This window comes from Strix uralensis, chromosome 8 (assembly GCF_047716275.1).
Source record: "Strix uralensis isolate ZFMK-TIS-50842 chromosome 8, bStrUra1, whole genome shotgun sequence".
Lineage (NCBI taxonomy): Eukaryota > Metazoa > Chordata > Aves > Strigiformes > Strigidae > Strix > Strix uralensis.
Genome location: NC_133979.1, coordinates 4,053,965 through 4,079,496, shown reverse-complemented (window position 1 = coordinate 4,079,496; position 25,532 = coordinate 4,053,965). Strand labels below are relative to the sequence as shown.

General features: G+C 48.2%; 1 protein-coding gene across 13 annotated transcripts in view; it reads left to right on the top strand.

Moving 5' to 3' along the window:
- The first annotated feature begins 5,178 nt into the window (after positions 1–5,178).
- The window catches only part of NFIA (nuclear factor I A), a 253,802-nt gene continuing 233,448 nt past the window's right edge, over positions 5,179–25,532 (top strand). For 10 of the 13 annotated variants that reach the window (XM_074875889.1, XM_074875896.1, XM_074875897.1 and 7 more), the window contains exons 1-2: positions 5,179–5,563; positions 11,269–11,800. In XM_074875889.1, coding sequence (XP_074731990.1) covers positions 5,537–5,563; positions 11,269–11,800 — 559 coding nt within the window. In that variant the 5' untranslated portion in view covers positions 5,179–5,536. The remainder of the gene's footprint in view (positions 5,564–11,268; positions 11,801–25,532) is intronic. The other 3 variants (XM_074875895.1, XM_074875891.1, XM_074875890.1) reach the window with 1 other exon arrangement.

Genomic DNA, 25,532 nt, shown 5'->3' with positions numbered 1-25,532 from the left:
GAACAAAAGGGGAAACACTGCCTATCCCGTTCTGTTTGCTTTCTTTCTGTAGTCTGCACGCTTTTGCTGGGAAGTTATTTCTCCCGCAATGCATCTTGCAATAGACTCGAGACCCTGTGGAAATGCCTTACAAGTCCGTAGGCATTGCTGCAACATGCTCGGCTCCAGAGCCAGCACCCCACGTACAGCCGTGCCAGGCAGCAATGCCTCCAGTAACTCATGGTTAAAACATCCTGAGATAGGATCGACCAATTTTTAGTGCAGTTATTCCCACTTGCCCTTAGCGCAACTACTTTAATCCCCATCTCCACGTGTACGTGGCTTTGGCGGTGCACCGACGGCCCAGACCCTGAATTCTGGTGCAGCCACCCTCATCTGTCAGGTGGGGACCGTGGCACCTCTTCATCCTCCCCTGCTCTCCTGCTAGGAATCATAAGGATGGGCAGAAAAGACTGCATGCAAAACCATTATTATTCACACGTATTTAGTGGTGTAGGGTGAGAATTTCCATCGAATGTGTTAGTCTGCTTATTTAAGCTACACCCTGAAATTCGGAGCCTGGAGGTTGAAACTTCTGCCCACCTGCCCTCCTGTTTAATGGTGACACAATGTTCACACGACCGCGGCGTTTATTTATATTGCATCAGGGTTTGGAGCCTTCAGAGTGGGGAAGAAAACCCTGTTATGCTCAGTTCTCCGTGTACATGTGGAATAATAAAGCAGTCTCTTCCCTGGAGAGAGTCTTACAGACTATTCCCGTTTTTGGTATCGTTAGAGTATAAATGTCACGAAGGATGGCGGGACCAGGTTAGGCACGGCACTAATCAACGGCTCCTCCACGACATTTCTGCTGGGATTTGTAGCTAATTCCACACTGGGTCGTGGGATGACACAGAAACATCTGGGCATTGATTTCCACCAACCGGAATGGCATTTAAGCCTCTGGTCTTGGAGATGCGAGTCACAGCAGCATGTGGCTCTACGGCCTCGATGGAAAGGGGATCAGGATTGAACCCCTGGTGATTTTGGAGGGCTTCTGGCTTTCGGCGGGGTGAAGCTGCCCCCAGGGCTGGCGAGCAGCCACGGTGGCTCTCCCAAAGCCACCAGCATCGCTCAGGGCCCTGAAGAGCCCCGTTGTCAGGATGAGGCCTTTAATGATTGCTGCTGTATGTTAACAGGCCATACCACATATAGACCGGCTATTGTCAGCGCTGATCCTTGTCCAACTGACGGGCTATTCAAAGCGCTTCTCAAGCCTCTCCAAAATCCCAGCTTGTTCTACCCCGATGACAGCCATCCCTCCCATTCGGAGTTTTCTTTGTACGCTTGATAACATGGTGGAAATCCCTTATTATGCTTCTTTTAATAATGCTTTCACATGGCAAGGGGACATGATGTTTTAATTTATGCAGTACACATCATCCTTCGACAATTTGCTAAGAGGAACCCTCGCAACCTAAGCCTGCGCCGAATAACAGAAGTTTATGCAAAACCAGTGGTTTCCAACCTGTGGTCTGCAGACCGCTGGGAATCGGCGGACTCCTTCAGAGGGGTCACCAGGAGGTAACCGAGAAAGCGGAGCTGCTGCCGGGAGGTTAAAACCTGCCGCGTACGGAGCCGTGCTGTCACCAGCGCAGGTTTCAGGCTCCCAAACTTGAAACTGAAAATCACTGAGGGTTTTTTTTCTTTCTTATTTCCTTTTTTTCCTCTTCCTGCTCAATACTCCAGGGCTGCAGCCCTCTGTGTCTTTAAATACCTGCTCCAGTCGATTAAATGCGGTCAATTCGGAGGGATAACCACACCACTCGTTAGGAGTTAAGTTGTGAGAGTTAAAGTCTCACTCTGTTGTAAAAAAATAGTAATTAACCTTCAGATCCACTTGCTTCCCCCCCCCCCAAATTAATTTTGCAGTATTATCACGCATCTTGAGGCTTCCAGTTTTAAGAATATAATGCTTCTGCTGTTAATGAAGCGGGTATCCACGATCAAGGGGAGCTGAGAGCTACAGACAATTGTTTGTTTGCCTTTATTTCTCACGCCCTTTGAAGGTTTTTTTTTCTTTTTTTTTTTTTTTTTTATTAAGTGACTTTAGCAGATTGTACCCTCGGAGCTGTGAATAATAGGGTTATTCTACAAAAATGGCCAAGGCTAGTTAAGACACACAAAGCCAGGAAATCCTTTCAGGGATGAAATCAGGACTATTTTAGGGGTGCCGTGTAAGTTGGAGACTTTGCAGCTCTCTCGGTTGCTGCATTGCTGCCAGACACGGCCGGGCTGCTGGAAGGAAAGTTCCTCCCCCGCCGAGGGCTTGCCCGGCCGCCCAGGACGGGGGGGGGGGGGGGGGGGGGGGGGGGGGAGGCCCCCCCGCGCCCGGCAGGGGGGTGCAAAGCAGAGCTGGTGGCTGTGCAAAACTGGGGGGGGGTGTCGTGTTTTGTTAGTGCCGGGAAACTTTGCCCGTGCAGCTTTGAGAGTGCAAGGTGTGGGGGTTCCCCGCGGCGGGAGGGTTTGCCCATGCCGGGGGGGGGGCACATGGAGGGGGGGTATCCGTGCGCGGGGGGGAGGTGTCCATGGAAGTGGGGGCTACCCGTGAAGGGGGGGTTACTCGTGCGCGGGGGGGTGGGGGGGAATCCATGGGAGTGGGGGTTACCCGTGCGGGGGGGGGGGTACCCATGCGGGGGGCTCTCGCTGACCGCAGCACCCCCCGTCGCCCTCCCGCAGAGCAGCCCTGCGGCTGGGAAGGAGTTTGGGGGGGGGGTGCCCCGCAGCGGGGGCCGGGGCGGGGTAGGGGATGTCCGTGAGCCCCCCCCCGCCCCCCCGGTGCGGGTCTCCTATGCAAATCGCGGCGATTGCGGAAATAAGCGGGGAGGGGGAGGAGGAGGGGGGAGGAGGAGGAGGAGGAGGAGGAGGAGGAGGGGGGAGGGAGGGAAGGGGAGGAGGGAGGCGGGCGGCTGCCGAATCGTTCGCAACTTCTGCAAAGTCCGAGGCGCTCGGAGGGCATCGGGCAGAGTCGAGACAGGCGGCGGCAGCGCGCCCCCCCCCCCCCCCCCCCCCCCCCCCCCCCCCCCCCCCCGGCAGCCGGCCCGCTCCGCGGAACCTCCGCGGCCCGGAGCCACCAATAAATAAAAAAAAACCCAAAACGCCCCCAAAACCCCCAAAACCTAAGGAAAACATAAAAACCCCACAACAACCCACCTAACGGCAGGCGGCAATTGGCTGCGGCGGTTATTCTCTTCCGGGTTCCCAACGGTTGCAAGTTTATTTTAGCTATTAAAAAAAATCGCGGAAAAAAAAAAGTGTCAACAACCGGAGCCAATCGCCTGGGCCCCGTAAAGTTTCTCACGTACTCTTTATACCTGTCCATGGTACGTGGCGCCTCTTAAACTTCTCTTATTTGTTGTTTTTTTAACCTGATTTCTATGTTTTCGCAGCTATTGTCTGGGCGGGAGCTGCGCGGGCGCGGAGGGAGCGCGGGTGCCCGCACCGGAGTTGCCTTTTTTTCTTTTTTTTTTAAATTTTTTTTTTTTTTTAGGGATTTGAGAAAACCGCTGAGCTTGACAGATTCCCCCCCCCCCCGCCTCCGCGGGACCGCCCGTACGTGCGCGCCGGCTCCGTACGCGCCGTCTGGAGCGCCCGCGGCCGCGCACAAAGAAACGCGGCTGGGCGCGGGATGTGACGGACCGCGGCGGGGGCCAATCGGAGGGGCGGGGCAGTGTGACGTAGACGAGCGCCACCCAATCAGCGCCGGGGGTGGGTGTTGCGACGTTTGAACTCCCCCGGGGGGAGGGGCGCGCCTTCCCCCCCCCTCCCCCCGCCTTTTTTTTTTCTGGATTTTTTTTTTTTTTTTTGCCTTTTCCGCCGAAGTTGGCGGCGCCCCGCGGGGACGGGGCCGCTGGCGGGGACGGAGCCGCGGAAACCTCCGGATTTAGCACCCAAAAAAAAAAAAGGGGGGGGATGGAAAGGAAGAAAAAAAAGCATTTAAAAATTATTTATTTTTTAAAGCGTGCTTCGCAAAACGCTGAGTTGGGAAAAAACCAAGAATAACTTGTGCGCCCACCCGTTTAGCACTGAAAAATACCACGGGCGTGGGGGAGAAGGTGCTTTTCCTGTCGTGTCCCCCCCTGTTTCTTTGGGGGGTGGGGGTGCGCGGCTGCGGAGGGGCTGCGCTTGACCATGGCCCCTGCCTAGAGGGCGCAACCAGCCGTCCCGCGGCCAAAAGTCTCCCGAAGGGCGCCAAAAGTTACTTAAAGATAATGCTGCAAACCTCAAAAGGCTGGGAACGGCGCAGCGCGGACGGCGGGGGGGGGTGGGTTGCGCGGGGGCGGAGGGGAGCGCGGAGCGCCCCCGCTCAACCCACTCCCCCCTCCTCCCCCCACTTTAAACGAACTGCACGGTTTTTTTTTCCCCGTGTGTCCCTATGGATGGGATTTTTCCCCGGGGCGCGGATAACTACGCGCAGGGACGCGCGGGGGGCGCTTAAAGTGCTTCCAGCATCGGTGGGAAACACAATTCCCAAGGCGGGGGGGGGAGGACACAAAACAGGGGACACCCTGCGAGTCCCCATGAGCGGGCTGGAGAGCATCCAAACCCCAAACCCAAACGTTGCCGATGCCAAAACAATGCGCTCAAGAAGTGGCAGGAGGCGCGGGTGTATTTTTAATTTTAAGCGCTTCACTTTTAAGGATTTTATTAGTAAGGGGGGGTGGGGATGCGACGTGCGGATGAATTTATGTTGCTATTTTTAATTTATTATTTTATTGTTATTTAAGTGGAATAAGCACCCCTGACCATAAAGCACTTGATTTAAAATGACAAGTGCCAAAGGGGATGGGGAAAGTTGTGAAGGCAGCGCCGCTCCCCCCTGTGTGTCCCCGTCTCCCCCCCCCCCCCCCCCCCCGCGCTTATCCCCGGCCAAGGGCCGAGCGGAGCCGCAGCCGTCGGGAAAAAAAAAAAAAAAAGGAAAAAAAGCAAAACACACACACCGAAAAAAAAAAAAAAAAGGAAAAAAACCACCCCAACCCCAAAAGAAGAAAACTTTGAGCCGACCGCCGCTCGCCTCTCCGCGGCTGCCCGCGCTGCGGGGCGGCGGGGCGGAGGGAGGCGGCGGCGCCGCAGCCCCCTCCCCGCCCCTCCCCGCCCCCGCGGGCGGGCGGGCGGCGCGGAGCGCTGAGCGGGGCGGCGCGGCGCAGAGCGGCGCGGAGGGGCGCGGAACGGGGGGCGGCGGCGGCGGCGGCGGAGGGGCGCGCAGCGGTGCGCTATGCCTTTAACGGCGCGCGGGGCAGGCATGCCGAGCGCGTAGTGCGGGAAAGTCGAGGCGGGGTTAAAGTTCAGCTCATGGAGCGGCTCCGCGCTGGCTGCAGTTTGGCAGAGTTGGAAATGTGAAAGCAAGAAGCAGGCTCGGGGCTCCCCCTCCTCTCCTCTCTCTCTCTCTCTTTTTTTCCCCTCCTCTCTCTCCCTCTCCCTCTCTCTCTCTCCCCCTCTCTCTCTCCCTCTCTCCCCGCACACGCACACCTCCAAACCGCAGCCCCCCGCAGCAGTCATGTATTCTCCGCTCTGTCTCACCCAGGTAAGCGGCTGCCGGGGCGCGGTGGGGCCGGCGCTGCGGGGGGGTGCGCGCCCGTGCGCGCCGGGGAAGGGGCAGAAACGCAGCTCGCCGAAAACTAACTTTGTTGCCTTTCGCTTTGCATCCCCCCCCCCTCAACACCACCACCACACCACCCCCCCCCCCCCTCCCTTTCCCCGCACGGCCATTTGTATCGGCACATGGCTAATGGCGCCTACTTATTAATGGTTTAATTAATAGGGGGGGGTGGGGGGCCCGGCTGCCGCGCGGGCGCGGTGCTGCGGGACGTTCCCGCACGGCCCCGGCCGTGCTTGGTCATCCGCGATCGATGATGCCGCCGCCGCCGCCCGCGCCCTCCCGGAGCGCCCCGCACCGCCGCTCCGCTCCGCGGCCGCGCTGCGAGACCGCTGCGCCTTTGCCAAGACCCGGGCGCCGGGCACGGCACGGCCCCCCGCACCCCAACACCACCCCCCCCCCGCTCTGCGCGCCCCGGGCTCCCCCACTCGGGGTTGGGGGCGCGGGTGGGAGCTAGAAGCTCCCCGCTTTCCTTCCACACACCCCCACCCCCCCCACCCCTTCCAACCTCCAAACCGCGGGCGCGGACCGTCCCCTCCGCACCTGGGTATGCTCCCGCGGTGCAGCCGCCCCCTGCGCGGAGTGTTCTCCGCACCCGCGGAGGCCGCCCCAGCCGAGGACCGGACCGAGGAGAGGGTGGGGGTGGGGGGGCACGGACACCCGCAAACTTGTCCCGCGTGTGTCGTGTGTCCGTGTGTCCCCCCCCTTTTCTAACACCCCTTCGCGACCCTCCCGCCCCGCGGATCGGGCCCACCGCGGGACTCGGCGCAACTTTTGCGTCCCCCGCTTGCGGCGGGACGGGGCTGCGCGGGGGCGGGGGGGGGGGGGGGTCGCCCCGCGGTGCCCCCGACTTGCGCGGCCGCGGAGCGCCGCCCGTCCCCCCCCCCCCCCCCCCCCCCGTCCCCCCCCGTCCCCCCCCTTCATTTTCCCCGCGCGCTGCTGCAGGACGCTAAATTACACACCTTCAATTAGCAGGATATAATGGTTTAACGAGGAAATGCTTTGTGGTGGACTCAAACCCCAGATTATTTCCTCCTGCAGGAGATTTTGACTACATTATTCTTATTAATTTAATTTGAATATTTTTTTTCTCCCGGTGAGAAAGCCTCTCCAGGCTCTTTCCGTCGAGAAAAAGGCGAGGAAATGCAGCGAGAGGGGAAGCAGCCTTCCCGGGCAGCCTGGAGAGCTGCAAAAGTTTCGTCCCCTTCCCTCGCCGCGGTCCCCCCCCCCCTCCTTCCCCAGCCTCCCCCAAATTTCTGGGTGCCTGGTGAGGGACACGAAACTCCACCGGGCTTCCAAACCCTCCACTTGATTAAAGGCAGCAGGAAAACGGGAGCGGAGGGAGTTTGCAGAGAATGCGGGATGCAACTCCGTGCTCTGCCTGGCTAAAGTTTGTGCCTTTAATTCAACTCTGAAAAATACCTGTTTTTTGTCAGTTCTGCTTTTGCAGGAGGGACAGCCATACGCTCCTCGTAGGGCCAGCAACGTACCGCATCGCTTTGCATCTGCACGTGTAGCTTCTTGGATTTAGTAGGCCCAGTTGCACATTAAAGAGAGAAAATAAATCCATGGGCCGGTTGCTCACTGTCCTGGTGTGTCCCCCTCCTTTTTTTTTTTTTTTTTTTAATTTAAAAAAAAAAAAAGAAGAAAAGAAAAAAGCCAGGCACTGTGCTTTTACTCAGTTGTGAAAATCTCGCATTCTTGTTGCACGTTTGGAAAAGTAATATGAGGATTAGAGGCCTCCTGACAAACTCTTCCCTCCGAAGGATCAGTTAGGTGATTCTGTCATTTTCTGTAAAAAAAGGGGGTGAGCCTTTAGCAATTGCAAGCAATTTCCTATTTTTCATTTCAGGAGCTTTCACTGATACGAGTTTTGAGATGGAGATTTTTTTTTTTTCTTATTTTTGTGTTAAGTTTTGGTGCGGATTTAAAGGGAAGCTTTCGAAAGTGGGTTGGAAAAGGAAAACAAACAGAAATCCTAGTTATGAGCGTATTTATCCAAGCACTGGAACTGAAATGGCACGAGCATTTTGTATCATCTGTCAGGAAAAAATCTAAACATCGTTCCATTTACATATCTGCTGAAGATCTAGGAAATAGTTGGGGAACATATGCACATCTCCTAATAGATTTACAAGCAAATGGATTGTAAAAATATTAACAAGGGTCGCTGTAGCTGGCTTAATTTCAAAAAGATCAGCAGAAATATATTGTTTCAAAAGACTACTTTGCAGTGTTACATTATTGTGGGCGCCTTTGGGCTGGATTTGGGGGCTCTTTTGTAGTAGGGTTTTGGGGGTTTTTTTTTACACCTTTCTGAAGAGCAGAAGAGAATTTTGGTATAAGCAATACAGAATTGTGCGGCCCAAATTTTAGGTGCTGCTTAGAAACAGGCTGTTCTCGGGAAGAGCTGTATCCTCAAACTTTGAAGAGTAGTGCAATGAAAAAAAACTTACTTTTTATTCTCGCTTTCCCAGCTTTCTGGTGCCTTTTATTTTTAGGTGACCCATCAAACGCCGAGGGGGGAAAGCAAATATCTTTATCAAATACTTTGAAAGTTTCCCTTAAAGCTAACTTGGGGAAAGGCAAAGATCATCTCCTTTTCCACCAGTTACTTAAAATCTTGATATTTTGCAGCAAGGCTGCAGACAAGTCTGCACATCTGTTAGCACACTTGCACTGACGCATTTCCAAAACTTTTTTTTTGGAGGGGGGGCTATAATAACACTGAAATAAATAATTGTATTGTGCAGAAACTGCTCCCCCCCCCCCGTCCCCGCTTCCAGCCCAATTTTGTTTGATCAGCCCTGAGTGCTTTTATTTCCACTTCGACTTTGCTAATACCTCGCCGCCGAGATTGAAGCGGTGCGATTTTACGGAGCGATGTGTTTACCAAGACAGTTTGAAAGTTGCTCTGTTTATGAGTCATTAACCTTTTCTCCTCGTACACCATTTTGAAAAGACACATTGGAGTCTAATAGGGACGTGCACACCTCGCGCACCGAGCAGCGGTGCTTTTCATTTACTTCAGCCATGGACCCCGACTTTACGCCAAAAAGCACCTTTTTTCCCCTCCCCCCCCTCCCCCTGAAGTCTTTTAAAGTGGTTTTTCTTTTTTTTGGGGTGTTGTTTTTACCTCCCCTTTCAGGTTCGCATTGTAGAAATCAGCTTTAGCGCAGGTTAAAGCGACTCTCTCTTGGATAGTATCCAGTGTTGAGCCAAAAAAGTCCCGAGCACATGAGATCAGGCAGGACAAAGCACTGCTTAAAGCAGAAAAAGTTAAAATATTTCAGGATGTACCAAGACGTGTTTAGAAACTAGGAACGCTTGAAGCGCTCCCCTGGCTCATTGTGGGTCTGTCGAGCCTCTGCTGTGTGTACCTTCGCAGATAAACTTCCACTTGACAAAAGGCCTTTTTTCCTTGACTCTCCCTGAGTGGGGAAGGGGAAGGACAGGAGGGAGCAGAAGGGAGGGTTTATTATTTTTAATAGCTTGTAAGGACCTGTAGTCTTTACATTTGTATTATTTTTTTTCTTTTCTTCCCCCCTGCGAGAGCTGTTTCTGGTGGGTGAGAGCAGCTCCATGTGCTGGGATTGTGCCTTCTCTCACTTTTTGAATCTGCCGACTGCAAACTCGCAGCAATCTTTTTTTTTTTTTTTTTTTTTTAAACTTTATTGAAATTTGAAACTATGATCTTTTCCAGTAGAGGAGGGGTGGGGGGGAAAGAAGAGGAATGTGCCAATCATTGGAGTGATTTATTTTATTTTACCTGCTTATATTTTAATAGTCATTCATAGTACTTGTGATTACTGCCGCTCTGCTGTGCTATAATGAAATATATTGTGCCGTTTTTGGTAGTTTTTAACAATCTGTGTTTAAAATGAAAATAAATGCTGTGGTATTACCTATAGATTTAAGTATTTACAATTCAGGGGCCACTCAGAATAAGTGCAATGAAAGCTTTTGGGAAGTCAGCAGAAGGTCTTGAATTACGACAGGATTTTGCTGATAGATATTTCTACTATTGATTTCTCAATTTTTCATAATTTTTGAAAAGAAAATGCAAGGTAAAATGAGTTGAAAGGAAGTAAGATGTCTGTTTTAATAACAATATTTGCACGACCTGAAATGATTTGGGTAGGAAATGTACTCCATGGGATAATTAAAAAAAAAAAAAAAAAAAAAGTTAGTTTATCTGAAAAATCCCCAATGTTGTCACGCAAGGGTAGGCAGCGGGTGGCTTTTACCATGCTGGGGGAAACATTGCACAGATTACTTTATTTTTCCCTCCTGGAGGGCCCAATCCTGAGCAAAGGAGGAACTCAGCCCCTGGCAGCAGGGACGTCCCCAGCACGCAGTGCTGGATCAGGCCCCCACAGGCTATATACGTTTTTATGTGCAGCCTCGAGTTCGGTCATTCATTTATTCAGAGAAAAACAAGAAGCGTGTCCCCAGTATATTATAATACGTTTTGATCTCTTTGGCTGATTTATGTAGTACTTTTTGAGGATATATATTATTATTACTATTTTTTAAGCAAAATTGGGGGGTCTTTCTTGCGTTTTTTTTGTTGTCAGCATAATTTTAATCGTGATTATTTTTGTGCCAAGGAAGAGGGGTGATATTTAACTCATCGTTACACAAAGCAAGCAGTGTCTCTGGATGGCCAAACTAACTTTTCAAGTAGGATATGAAAATATAACACAACATGTAAAGAAAAAATTAGTAATTCTTTACGTATTTGCTCAAGTCATGCTAAGGTTTTCTGTTAGCGCATTTTTCAATTTTTCCTGTTTTTTTTTTTTTTTTTTTTTTTTATGGAAAGACTCAGAGTTTAGCTTGTCCTGATATGCTTGAATATCAGATTTTTATTTTTTTTATTTTTGACTAAATATAAACAAAACTTTTTTTAAAAAAAAAATTTTGTGAGACTTGCTTTTTCTAGGATTTTTTAGCGTTAGTTATTGTTGCACACGCGGGATAAATCGGCCGCGTTACTTTCTGCTCCCTTCACCGTTTAGGAAACAGAGAGAAAACCACCCTTCATTGTATTTGTATATGCAGCTATATTGGCATTTTACTATACTGCCTGCTGCTATTTCCAAATATATCTTAGGGAAAGTTTTACTATACTTTAGACTTCCCCATACAAACATTGATTGGCATCCAAATGTTTAGGATTTGCCAAATTGGCGGGCATACGCTGGCTACACCGCAAGCAGCGGGGTCAGGGAGAGAGCAAAGGGAGATACGCGCTCCGCAAGTGGACTTGCAGCAGGGTTTTTAGCTTTTAACTTATTCTACCTTTTTTTTTTTTTAAAGAGATCTGGGGGTCGGGGAAAGGGCCCCATTGCTGCACCGTCTCCACCTGGGTGCTTGTTTGAAGTTGTACCCTGTTTTCGGCAGGTGGGAGCTGAGGTTTTGGGTCGGCGTGAGGTGAAGCGGGGATGCGGCAGTGGCGGGGCCAGGGCCTGTCGGCGAGTGGTACCAGTCCCGCAGCCCATAAAGCCTATAACCACCCTCCTAATTCTCACCATCCTGGCGAGCCTTAGCACCTCGCGCGAAAGCCCCGTTTCTGGAGGCTTTTTGTTGATGGTTTCGGTGACATCGACCCTTCTCTGTAACTTTTTCAGGATGAATTTCATCCCTTCATCGAAGCACTTCTGCCTCACGTCCGAGCGTTTGCGTACACGTGGTTCAACCTGCAAGCCCGAAAAAGAAAATACTTCAAAAAACATGAAAAACGCATGTCAAAAGAGGAAGAGAGAGCCGTGAAGGACGAACTGCTAAGTGAAAAACCCGAGGTAAAGCAAAAATGGGCATCCAGACTTCTGGCAAAGCTCCGGAAAGATATCAGGCCTGAATTTCGGGAGGATTTTGTTCTCACAGTCACAGGAAAAAAGCCTCCGTGTTGCGTTCTTTCCAATCCAGACCAGAAGGGCAAGATGAGAAGAATTGACTGCCTTCGCCAGGCAGATAAGGTCTGGAGGTTGGACCTTGTTATGGTGATTTTATTTAAAGGTATTCCGCTCGAAAGTACTGATGGCGAGCGCCTTGTAAAGTCCCCACAGTGCTCTAACCCCGGGCTGTGCGTACAGCCCCACCATATAGGAGTTTCTGTTAAGGAACTCGATTTATATTTGGCATACTTTGTGCACGCAGCAGGTAAGTGCCTTTCTATACCACCTTCTCCAACTTTTCGGTTTATCTCCGTGCCGGGTGCTGTTCCCCCGGCAGCAGCTGCATGAGCTGGGGAGGGAGCTGGGGACGTTGGTTATCGCCCTCCCGGGGTGGTGAGGAGAGTGCCAAAACTCCCCCCCCCCCCCCCCCCCTTTTTTTTTCTTTTTCCAATGGGCTTTTAAGGTGCAGCCATGTAAAAGTGGGTCTCGTTTTCCTGGGGTTAACGGCATTTTGGGCATCCTTCACATGTGTTATCCTAAATGTTGTCCCAGGAGGGATCACAGCTGGACGTGGCTTCCTTTATCCTGATTTTGGGGGAAAGCAGATTTTAATTTAAAAAAAAAAAAAGTTTGTATATGTTATGCAAAAGTAGTCTGAGAGGGCTAGAGGTGCCCAAGGCCTGTGGATCAGGAGTCCCAGGTATCCTCAGCCCACGGGGATGGGATGGGGAGTGTAAATCCCACAGGATTGGGCTCGGAGGGGAAGGAAAAGACAGTCTCTCGGTAGCAAATCTAGTCATCGGGTCTGAGCAGCCACGAAACAAACTGCCGGGTAATCCTGTGGGGAAAAGGAGGCATTTAACCCCCCCTGAAATACCACAATTTACACACCTAGAAGCTGAGCAGGTCTTGAAACAAATTCCTCGTTTGGTAGTATCGTGCTTATGGGGGGGAGGGCTGAGATGTTTTTGCGTGTGATGAAAATCTTGGGATCTCTGACTTCAGCGCAAAGTACACCCTGCCCGCGGAGTGACTCGGTGTGCTCAGAGGATGTGTAGTGTGTTGACTGGATAAAATAATACGCTATTGTAGTTCTCCTGAGTGATTATATTGCAGAAAAATGCGCGCGTGTGAAGTGCTAGGCCCCGGTTTTCACGTATGGTATGCATAGGTCCCCTGGGTTTCAGCTTGACTTGCAAGTTGAGGAGCTGGACAGGCTGGAAAAAAAAGAGGAGCAGAGGGGAGAGGAGTCCTATTAGTGGAAACCACTTCTATATAAATATATATCAGTAAAAAAACTGAGCAAATTACAGCACTGGGAACCTGCATTTCCAATGCCACCTTATTTTGGAGGGTCTTGCAGAAAGTTTTGGCTACCCCAAAGTTTTTCTGTGCTGAGTCCCTGCAGTGGTTGTTGCGATAGGCAGTGCTGCTGCTGTGATTTTTACGGGTATGATCCCTGTTCGGAAATAACTTTCAAATATCCTCATGATATTTCCTACAGAAAAGCTGTGAAATTTACTTTGCACTTTGGTGTGATGTGGTAAATCATATTGCACGTTTATGGCGAAGGGGAGGTAGGCAAATACTGTGGAAAATTATTTATTTACTCTGCGATTTATTATGGGGCACAGTGAAGGAAGGATTGCCAATTAATGGCTAACCGAAGGGAAATTGGGACTGGGGCGTTGCAGGTCCCCTCCCGTTCCGTCACTGCCCCTGAGGAGACCAGGGACTCGCATTCCCTTTTGTCTGCCTCAGTTTCCTCCTCCGTACCTCGGAGCAGGATGACGCACATAAAGTGCTTGGATATCCACGGCTGAAAACTGCTGTGTACTGCTATATGGCACAAGGATTTTATTATTTAAATTTATATATAGTGCGGTGCTGGTAAATACTGGTCCGTATTGTGTTTCCTAAGTGAAAAGCAACCTCCTGCGGGGTGCAAAAGTTGTTAACAGAAACCAACGGTCTTGGTTTAGCCTGCATGTTGGGTCACAGAAATGTAGGATGGGAAGAAAAGGACCAAAGCCAGGGGTGTAAGTGCTCCGGGAGGTTGGAGGGATCCTCTCCCTGTTATAACAGTCGGGCAATAGACATTATAAAAGTTCATTATTGTAATTAGGGATATACCATCTTATCAGCACGCTGTTGGCAAACAGTAGCCTCGATAGCGAACTCTTATTTATTTCTGCCTTCATCGTCAACAGGCAGCAATTGCACTAATTGTTCTTCGGACTAGATGTTTGCCGCAGAAACTTAACGTGAGGCTTAGGCTCGTTTTTTTGGGTTCCATTTGCGGTTTTGTGTAAGCAGCAACGCACTCCTACCGACCGCACCGCTTCGTGTTTTCGGCCGTTGTTTGCTGATTGCACGCATCGCATTGTGCTCTTAATGCAGTAGCGTGTGCTGGCGTATTCCCTGCTAAACCTCACTGGGGAGGGGGACAAAATGATTTTTAGGAGGTAGCACAGTGTGGTTGGTCGCTGTCTATATCGCTTCACAGAGGTGTACCAAAAGCCTCGCATATAGGCTACCTTTTTTTTTTTTTCCCCCCTTTTTTTCGCTTTTTTTCCCCCCTCCGATATATCCCAGCAGTCTTTGTTACACCTGAACATTGGCCAAGTTGACAGCCATTGGTTCCCGCAGACCCGCAGTAATGGCAGCTTGTGCCGGGTGCGCAACAGGAAAATTACAAAAGGAAAAAAATATTAAGGGTCCTTTGTCTCAAACTCCATCAGACCTCGCTCCCCAAATGTATGGACCGCTTATTTATAAGGAGGAAGTTGCCAGCGCAAATATTAGGTAGGCTGGTCAACTTACATATAGTGGATTTGACAAGCATCTGCTATAGTACAGAAGATTTGTAAACACTAAACAATGTTTTTACCTCCTTAAAAGTTTTGAGAAGTTGCCAGTATTGGCAGGAGGCACAGACTCCGAAACGTGCTTGAAGATACGTGCCAAAACCATTGTGACCTTTTCACCCATAGTGCTTGCTTCTCCTTTTCTTGTTTTTTGTTGGTTTTTTTTTTTTTTTCCCCACTCTTCATCTTCTTTTTTTTGGGGGGGTAGTATTCTCTTCCAAGATGCCCTTATTTGAGGTGACTTCAGCAGCGCGATGTCCCTTCTAAACATGTACAATAATTATTGCTTTGAATCCACGCTTTTTCTTCAGTAGGCACTATCATCTGTAAGGGAACACATGTGCACAGATTTAAATAGTGCTTCTTACAAAGCTACTGAAATCAATTCATCTCTTTAAGAACTGGCTAGAAAGAAAAAACAAAAATATGCAAATAGGCAAACTACATGTCATTTTTGTTTAAAAAAAAAAAAAAGGAAAAAAAAAAAAAGGAAAGGAGGATCGGTGTTTTGTGAATTAGAGGTTGACCAAAAAATGTATTGAAATCTAGAGTATTGCTCTCAGTTTGCAGTTTCTAATCTGCTTAACTAAAAGCAGGCGGCATTTTCATACCCTGAACTTGGGTTCGCTTTTTAGTTTTCACTTATTCTGCGCTTGTATCAAATGACAAGTTGGAAACCATTGTGGCAAACCGTTCTCTTTGTGGGAGTCGAACAGTAAAGCTAATTTATGACCGGTCCTTTACCAGATGATCTGTATCAGAATCTACAATATACTAGGCACGTGGCAAGGTCACAATTTAAGTTGTTAAGGTCACAACCTTAGCCACCAGGCATTTGACCTTTTAGATAAAGTTAACCTTTGTTCATTAGTAGGCACTCAACCGAGAACTTTCTGGAGTTTTTTACTGCTTTGGAGTTCCTTCTGCTAATGTGATCAGATTGGAGAATAGATTCGCAATGGAAGTAGTTAAATTTTGTGAGAGGTCACAGTTTTTAGAGACTTCTCCAGTGGACGAAGCTGGATGGCAAGCCAGGAGGCGATGCTGCAATGCCCAGTTTATTTTTTTGGACGGCCATCATTATGTGCTTCAGGCGAGAATTAAGCTAGCGAGGTATTTGTGGCAGAGAAAATCTTTTAATCTTTCAGAAGGACGTTTAAAAATCCTAAATGTAAGAAAAATTTGGGGATGGGGTTTTATTTACGTGAGCTCATTTTTCCATTTGTGTTTAGAATAGAAGCCAGCGAAGATGCAAGATCTGTGACTGAAAATTTACTTACCCTCTAAATATGCTCTATGGCTAATTGCCTGGGCAATAGTATATAACACATGACCTTGAACTTTAAGCAGACCCATTTTACATTGCCATCAGTGGATTTAAAATATTTCTACTTGGACCACCACAAAGAGACATTGATGGGAATAACCCAAAGATTGGTTAATGCAGAAAACGACTGCAGATAGCCAAAATACCCGTGGAGGTGCTGGGAAGTCCGAAAGGTACATAAGGCTTTGCGCCGTAATCTTTTAGTACAATTGGTATTGATTGTTGCTGCATTAATCCTGTTAATAGCCACAGCCGGTTCGGCGTGTTGCAGGGATGTGAGAGGTGTCCTGACAATACTGTACATCACCAAAAGAGCTGTCGCAGCGTCTTGAACTCCTGATAGCTGCTTTGCAAAAGTGGAGCGTTTGACGGTGGAAACTATTGCCGGCTCATATAGAAACACACACCATATTGTTTACTTAATTATGCCGTAGCGAAGGCTCATTTTTAATTATTTAGCTGACTTTCTCACTTTGCTGTGATACCACATTTATTATTTAATTTAAAATCAAAAGGGCTGCGCTACTGTTAGTTTTTGATGCATTTTACTTTTGTTTTGGCTACGTTATTGTCATTCCATCGTACAGCAATCCAGATAGCCGTGATATGCAGATTGGCCAGATGGTCATGTTAACAGATTGAGAACCCACTTCCCACTGCTAAAGAGCAGGTGTAAGATCAGTGGGCTTTTTTTTTTTTTCCTCCTTTCCTCCCAAGTTTCAACCAAAATGCTCTTTAGACAGCTCATAATGGTAGTTAAAAAGGGGCACATTTCAAACGGTGTTTGTTCTGTGGAGATAATATGTAATATATATGTCGTTTTTACACGTATCTGAAGACTTTTAAAGCATCCGTGACATTCCCTCCATATATAAGGCTTTTGAAAACCTACTTCCAGCCCGTGGCTGCTCCAGCATGCATCCAAAACGGTCCTTAAAGTTTTGTTTGCGATGTTAATAGTCCCTATGCATTTCTACAGGCAGATTACATTTACTCTTACCAAAAAATACTCAGCTAGCTTTGCAGCAGGTATGTCACACGCTTTCCCTGTACAGGGCTCCCTGTGCACGCCCAGGGGAACCTGAGCAGTTCAGTGTTCAGCTGAGATTTTAATGTTTGGGGCTCACAGGCGTGTTTTTTTTTTTCCCTCCATTAATTTTTGTCATGGTGAGACATCTATAGACTTAAGGAAAAAAGAGAAACAAAGGCATCTCACAGTATTTCTGCCCTCAGAGAATACCAGGAGAAGGCAGATTTTGCATTGCTTTAGCCTCATAAAAGGTGCTTATAAAAAGTCAGTGGTGGGGGCCTGGGTCTATACCTCAGTCGGGAGAGGTGGGGAGATGACAGCTACAGCTCCTCAACACCCCAAATTTCACGCACCCACCTATCACGGGCGCGCACGAAACGCGGCGATCTACACGCCCTGTGTGGCACAGAGAGATATCTCCATCTATTAAAGCTCTCCGTTTTGGGGAGCGGGGCCGACCGCTTTCTGCAGCTGTGAGCAGGGCGGTAGCTGACAGAAGCAGGATTTAGGTGGGACAACTGCTCTCCCCGCGCGGTTGTAACTGAGCCGGTGAGTATCCGTGATAATTCACATACTAACTGGTGCGGCACTTGGGACGGTCTGCTCTATCACGAACCCCTGGCAGGAGTTCAGTCATGTGGTTTAGCTTTCCCCTTTCTCCAACAACAACAACAACAAATAAACACGGGATAAAGACATATTTCATATGCCCAGGATGTTTTCCAGGTGATGGGTTCGGCCGGTATAAGGGTGTGTTATTTCCATACCTCCCTGCCCCGGCAGGCTTCGAGGTGCAGAAGCGGGAGAAGCCTTTGAATGGTAAGAAAGTTGCCCAATGCTGCTGGCTTGTCTACAAGCGACTGCACTTTTATATTTCCCTTCTTTTCCACCCAATGATGAATAGCATTAATTTAGATCTATTTAAGGCGAGTGTGGGAGAAACCACAATCTTTGTTGTGGTCACTGCTGTACACAGCGGGGCTGAATGTTTCTCTTGGTTGAGGCCTCAAAGCTGAATCTGGAGAACCCAAAACATCGTGTCAGCTTTTCAAACCCTTCAAAGAGACAGTGGAATCCTAATTGTTCATAAAACCCGCTATTTATTATTACAATTATGTATTTTCTCCCCATTCAGACGTAAAGGAAAGGGCATCCCTCACTTTCCGTGCCTTGAGCTTCTTCGCAGCTCCTCCTCCTCCTCCTCCCCTCGATGCTTTGGGTTCAGGCACTGGCTTTCGCAACCAGCAGACAAACCCCAGCCCGCTGCTCCGTAAACCCTCAACCCCTCCCCAGAAGCCTGCACTTTGTCACACACATCCCGAAGTTGGACCCTCTGGGGCTTGGGGACTGTCCCCAGCAGGATGGCTTTTGGGGCATCCTCGTTGGGAGCTGCAGGTCCGGCTCTGCCCCCACTCCTTTCCGTGCAGGCGAGGGCTGCAGCTGCTGATTAGATTACAGGCTGTAAATTCAGGGCAAATTATTTTAGCCTCCTAACAGCAGCCGATCCTGAAGGTTTCCTTATGACAGTGAGGGCTCTCAGTAGATAAGAGTTGTTGATGCACTAAAATTAATCGCTTTGGTTTTTCTGTTCCCGCGATGGTCTTCATTTATTTCATCTTTGGTTTTTGTTTATTATCACCTGTATTATGGTAGCCAACAAAAAGCCCAGCTGGGATTAGCACATGGGTCATGGTGCCTGTGATGTGTGGGGCAGTTTTATCCCAGCAAGTTCTTTGGGGGGGTTGCAGCATTTTATGCCCAGTTGCAAGGGCAGAGCCCCGGCCGATCCCCTCATCACAGTGTAATTAATTTTGAAGAGATAACAGTGTATTTATATATTTTTCTGAAGTGTTTCTAGCTAGCGTTGCTCCATGTCCCCACCCAGGGGATGGCTGTGGGAGCATGAGCTCAGCCCTGTCCGTGACATTGTCACAGCTCGGCATGCAGGAGGAGGACATGGCCCCTGTAGAGCAGGTGGATTTGGGCTGGATTCGTAGCCGCTGTCTGTAAAGTACACGAGGGCCTCCATTTTGTGTGCCAGACTCTCACGTGCGAGTGCGAAATGGAGAGCTGTGCAGTTGAGTTTTGCCTATAGCAAAGCATGTAGGTATATGTTGCCCGCGGTCCCTGCACCGCCGCGGTGCACGCAGACCCGTGGTGAGGCTTGGGAGGGGATATCCTGAGCTTATACATCCATCAGTTCCTCCTAAGGGGGTCTGAATCTCTTCTGCGGGTCCTTAATATCCACCCTCCCGGTCCAAGTGCTATCCCGATGTCACAGCAAGCCGGCACATTGGCTCTTGGGCCAGTGTGAAAGGCCGTGGGGAGTCATTCCTCCTTCCCCGTGGGCTTTGGTACACATCAGTGCCATTAGATTAGCAAGATAAAATCAAGACGGGTTTAATGACACACTATTCTGAAAGTTTCCTGGACTTTATTGTTCATAACTTGGACCTGAGTCGGGTTATTTACACATGAGGATTAAAAAGCTGCAAACAACTGTGTGATTTTTAGGGGCTGAAAGCAATTAGCATATGTGGGTAGGAGGATACACTGCATGTCTGCATTCCTTTAAAATATAAATCACAGTTATTTAATTATGTTTTGAGAGGGCAGATTTAAGGATATACTGCAAAATGCATTACCTATTATACCAACACGATAATCTTATTAACCTTGCTTTCTACTTTTTAATTTTATTGTGCACCCTGTACAACTCTTACGATATCAAAAATAATTACTTGGAGAATACATGATGTCAGAGGTCCGATATGACATTTATCTTCACAAGTGAGGAGACGGCTATCTTGTGCATTGCATAGCAGCACGAGAGGCATCAGGCAGGTCCGCACCGGGGAGGGGAAGCGAAGATAGGTATCATCAGATGCTATTTAACGTATATAAGCACGTGTCTGCAGGTTTGTGTTATAGCTGAGGGCCGGCTTGACCAAACTTAATGCAATTCAGCAGCCACGGGCCTCCCACAATAGAAAGGCTGAATGTTTTGCTTGCATGTGCCGTACAAGTCCCATAGGTGAGCCAATATTTCAGGGAGGTTCCATGCATCCAGCCCCGATCGCAGTTGGATTTCCTGTTAAACCCTGCGTTCTCCATCCCATCCCTCCTCAGGGCAGTGCTTCTCTCTCTTTTTTTTTTTTAATCCATCTCTCCTAATGTTTGATATGTGTTGATATTTCCCCCTTTATTTTGTGAGGGAATGGGTGAGGGTGATGGGTGAGGGGAAACAAATGCCATAATAATATCCCTTTTCAGAAGAATATAGTTTAATTTTGTGTGTGCGTGCAGCAGCTGCCATTGGCAAGCTGTCGTCTTTGTTGCCATGGGCTTTTTTTTTTTGCATGCGTGCCAGAACATGATTGGATGTTTCAACATGTTCATGTTTTGGGGTGAGATATATCTCTAGTGAAGCACAAAATGATCATGGGGTTGGTGGGTGTCCAAGGCAGGGTTATTTGGCCAGGTGAGCTGGTTGTGCTGGAGAGGGTCATGCAAGCGTGGTGCCTGGTGGTTGTTTGGTCGATGAGATAAAACTTGCTGATGCTATGGATTTTTTGATGATGTAAAAAGCTTGTTTAAAAACATCACAGGAGGATGTCTCACTGAGGTCTCCTCCAGCGGGACACCCACGGGGCACAGCGGGAAGCCCCTGGTGCTACGTGGGGAGGACCGATCAGTGGGTTTCTCCTGCCCGTCTCACTCGTCTGATGCACACACCCCACGGGAGGTCGAGTCCATCCCCAGCTCTTACTGGTGCTGCGGGGAGCTGGACCGTGGCGCCGATGAGTTTGTGCTGCCTGAGACCCCAACCAGTGATACACAGGCTCTGGGCAGTGCTTGCAGCGCATGCGGGATGGAGCACACCTTCCACAGGGCATAAAACTAATGCAGCATCACCCGTGAAAGCTGCAGGTGACAGCAAGTCCTCCAGACCTGCCACTGTGGCACTTAGCCCTGGTGTAACTAGTGCTTTTGCTGCTCCTTGGTTTCATCCAATTGTCATATTCATAATATGCTCATAGCATCAGTATCGAAACAAAGTCTAAACCTGCTCTGCACCGTCCTCTGTGCTGCACATCTCTCTTCTTATCCCAGCTGCCTGTCACCCCACGTTAAGTATAGTTGGACTCGATGATCTTAAAGGTCTTTTCCAACCTAAATGATTCCATGATTCTAAGTAACACACCATGGAAGAGCAGGAGTGCTCTTCATCCTGGGAAACTCACCACGCAGCTGCGGGGAGCATCGCTGGATGAAAAATGCATTTGTGAACTCAGGAGAAATATTTCACAGGGAGGCGTCTACATACAGCCCTCTTAGGCTTGGACTAGTCCTAAACTGGAGCACTTGGTGAGGGGAAAGCTTGCAGGGCGAGCGCAGGACTGCGCACAGTCTGCTGAAGGTTTCAGGAGAAGGAAAGGACAAAGAACTAAATGTAAAGTCTTGAGACAGCCTCATTCACATTGTATTTTTCTGCATCTACAGATTGAGTCTTGTGTATGAGGTACAGATGATGAGCTGTGTGAGCTTTGTAATAAACATCACGTCTGGTTAAATTACCATTTTTGTGTTTAAAGCCAGTACGTGTGTTATGAAATACCTTGTAATGCACTGAAAGAACAGGGATGAACTCCTGTAAAGGTATCGAAAGACAAGTAGTTGCTACACTTACTGTCAAGGTGAACACTTACTGGAGATTTTAATGTAGAAATACATTGTCAGTCAGATTTCATCCTAAGGATATTTGCTAAAAATTATGTCTGATCTTTTTACCTAGTACAGTTTTAATTTCATATGGAAGAAAACAGCCAAATCCCTGAATGATGCTGGTAACTTAGGGTAAAATTTAAATTTAATTCGGTTCTTTTTTTTTTTTTCTTTTAAGGCAAAGTAGTTTCAAGTAAATCAGAAGAATGAATTCTTTGTATCAGGATGCTTTTCTAAAGCCCAGCTATTGTTGGGATCCCTTTTAGGGAGGATAGCCACTGCAATGCTTTTATTGTGATGACGAGGACTTTTCCTGACGTGATGAAGACTTCATTAAAAATAGTCAACAAACCTATTTACATCTGTTTCTGTGTTAAAAAGTAAAAAGTAGTTGTTGCTGAGCTAAAAAGTAAATCCCGCATGATTTTATTTGAAAGCTTCACAAATGGCTTGCCTGGCTGTGGGAGGATCAGCCTCGACAGCGGCCAAACCTTTGCAAACATAGCTTGGATATTGCTGGAAAAGTTGGAAAAAACACAGGGCAGTCAGGTGAGAAGGGGAATTTTTCTGGTCAAGACCCTTTTTTTCCTGTAGAGAAGGACATCAGCTTCAACAGCTCTGGTTTAGGTTCTTCCTAGGCAGATGTAGTTCCGAACACCCAGCCAAGGAGCTCAGTGCTGTTTGGGGATGCACACTTAGGTCTCAGAAGTGCATCTTCAAGGTGTCTGTTCTTTGTAATGTGGATACATGAGCGTGCTATATAGGCAAAATAATATGTTCAACGCCCACTTTAAATATGGACATTGTTTCTTTTCTTGGTCAAAAGCTGGAGGTCAAAATTGTGATGGGAACTGAGAGCAGACCCGTTGTTTTCCCCATGCACAGTCTTTGGTAATAAACTCTTCTATAAGAAAGTGAGATGTGTCTTAGCAGTGAGTAGTCCCAGGGCATGAATCCGTCTGCCATGGGATGAGGATGATACGAGCAGGGTCCCCGTCCCGGCATGGAGCTTGGTTACCTGCTGCGGTCCCGTGCGGCACGGAGCATGGGGGTCTCTCCACGTGCCCTTTGTGCAGGCGGGGACCTGGCTAAGGACTGTTTGCATGCTGCACATCACCCTGCACCGTGCTGAATGATGCTGTGGGCATCGCCCTGGAAATAATAAGTATAAAGATTTTAATTTCTGAAAGTCCTGTTGGTAGGGTAGGTTTTCCGTGAGATGGGTCACTGAGAAAATCTTGCTTTTCTCCCCGTTCCTGGCTGGATCTCTCCCCGCTATTGCCCTTTGCAAGCGGCTTTGTTTGCCCAGGGCTTGGGGCTGAGTTATCCTTGGCTGCTCGGTGCCTTCACCCCCACTCCAGTCCAGCCCGGCTCGGGGTCCCGGCACTGCCGCCGTCGGGGTGGGCGTAGGAAAGGCAGGAGCGCCAGTGAGGCAAAGTCTGGACATGTGGGGCGTTTGGAAAGAGTGAAATGAGTCAGTGTTTGGAAAGAAAATGGAATGTTTCTGTCCATGTGGTTCTGAAATCCAGGGCAGCGGTATCTTTGAGTTGATAAATGTGCTTTGAAAGCCTCAAAAAACTTTCTCTGGTTGCACAAGCAGTGTCTAATATTAATAATATTTCCTCGTTAAAAGGGATGAAAGATTTCTCAGACAGTCTTGCCCATGTACATTGTTTTTTGAACAAGCTTCGTCTACCTTAGCAACTTCTCTAGGGAACTTTCCAGCTCCGCGCTGGGGCCGCTGGTGCGGCTCGAGGATGGGTCAGTGGCCATGGCAGCATTTAACATTTTAATTGCCTTCCTATACCGATTGCGGCGATGACCTGTTTGTTTGAATTATATCTCTTTTTCATATTTTAAAAAAAGAAAAAAAAAGAAAACAAAGGAAGTACAGTGCTGTGCACAGAACAGTTATTAAAAACAGTTGGGAAGCATATAAAAGGTACTGTTTGTGTGAGAAACGGGACAGCTGTGATGGTCTATTGGGAAAGTGTGTACAGATGGTGGTAGGGAGGGGAATGATGACTACATGGCTGATAAATGAAATACAAAAAGCATTAAATTGGTGATCTTTTTAAAGAGTACATTTTTGGTTAGCATTTTTGGTGCATCATTAGGGCTCTTTGTCTGCCTCTTATTTAGCCAGGAAGTGTGACTATCTTCGCACATTTGTGGCTCTGATTTTGTTTACAAATAAGGAGTCTGTTTAATAAATCACATACCATGGAATTATTAAAGAAGATAATTAAGCGCACAGTTTTTCCCTACATTGGGAATGGCACGGGATCGTCCTAAAGACCTGACAATACCACAAATGCAGTTGGGCTCGAATTAGTTACGGTAACACGTGGGGTTTCCTGGAGCCTAAACAGATTTCTTTGTTTTGCAAGAAGTGGGACCGGCGGCGCGAGCCGGGTTCGGGGAACGATGCTTCAACATTTCAAAACCATGGAAGGCAAATCGCTCAGCATTTTGCCTTTATTTTAAATTAGCTTATGGTTCTAAAGGTGGTGGCACCCAGTGACCGGTGCCCGGGCGCAGTATCTGGTGGATGCAGGGACTCCCTTGGCCCCACAGGGGCCTCTTTTGGAGGAGGCAGTGAAGGAAAGAGGGAGGGAGACAGACTCGGAGATAAAATTTTTCCCTGTAGTTCATAGGAGAGGGATCCCCATCTTCCCATCCTTAGCAGAGCTTTATCACATCCCTTATCATGGAGCTCATTTATCAGGGGCTAATGGAAATTAAGGCAATATCTGCAGATTTCTGCACACTGTTATAAAGTAGAGATGATCCCTCAAATGCTGCAAACTTTGATGCGGAGAGTTTTTAAACTAACAGGCAAAATAATCCCCCTCCTCCCAGCGTTTCATCCAGTTTCAAGCTGAAATAGTCCCGGTTTGTCCTTCGCCTTCTCTCTCACCCACCCGTTGCTTCGTGTTCCTGCTCATTGTTTCTGGGTGCCATCAATAGATAAAAGCACTTTCCTTAATAATAAATAGCCTTTGGTAATGCCGCGCTTTTCCACAACCCAGCCCAGTGTCCGGCCACCCCATGAGTCCCGTCCATGTCATTGTCCCTGCCTCAGGGGGGACAGAGCACCGGCAACCTCAGCACCCCCTTTCAGGGGTGGCTTCAAGTGCTGCAAAAAAGGGGGTTCAGCAAACCTCCGAAAGAAGAACCTTCCCAGAGGGAATTTTTCCGAAGCCCTGTTGATTGCAGGTTTATTGATGCTCTGAATTTTGTTGACTTACAGACCTTCCAAAACTTTAATGCGCCACTTTGGGGTTTATTTGCTCTCCTGACACAGTATCACAAACTCCTCTTGTTACCAGGCTTGATGAACGACGTGTTTCATTGCACCTTTTTTGGGGGCCAAGTAAATTTTCTTCTTCATTTTCTTGAAATGTAGAAAAAAAAAGAAATATTTTGAAAAGGTTTAATGTGAAGAAAATTATGACAACTTGATAGATTGCTTGGGACTTCAGTGCAGTAATTGTACAAAGTAGGTTGCAATTTTTTTTTTTTACAGATGCAATGTATTAAAAAGAACAATAGACAAAGAGACATACAGCACGAGGATGGAGAGAGCATCTTGGCCAACCTCTACAAATTTATTCCAAATTTCAATTATTAAATATCACAAAAATGTATTATTGTAGTAACACTGTATGTTTGCTTGGCTGATCAGATCTTGAGTAGTTTGTAGGGGGTTTGTACACCTTGTCCATAAATATGCTTCACCTCTTACAAAGAAAATGATCCATTTCATTTGCAGGTCATGGTGAAAGGATAATTTAGCAATATTCTGGGCACGTATGAAATGCCTCGAGTTGAAGATGATTCTTTCTAATAAATGTCTTATTTTTTTATGAGTATGAACACATGTTCTCCTATAGCTTCACTAAGTAGACAAGTCCAAGAGGTCTCCTAAGAGCTGCACTGGTGGGTACCCCAGAGGCAGCAGAAACAAACAGCTGTTGGAGATGCTGCTGCGGTACCTCTTGGTGATACCAGTTCACCTTTGGTCCTGGTCTTGCAAACGGCTTCT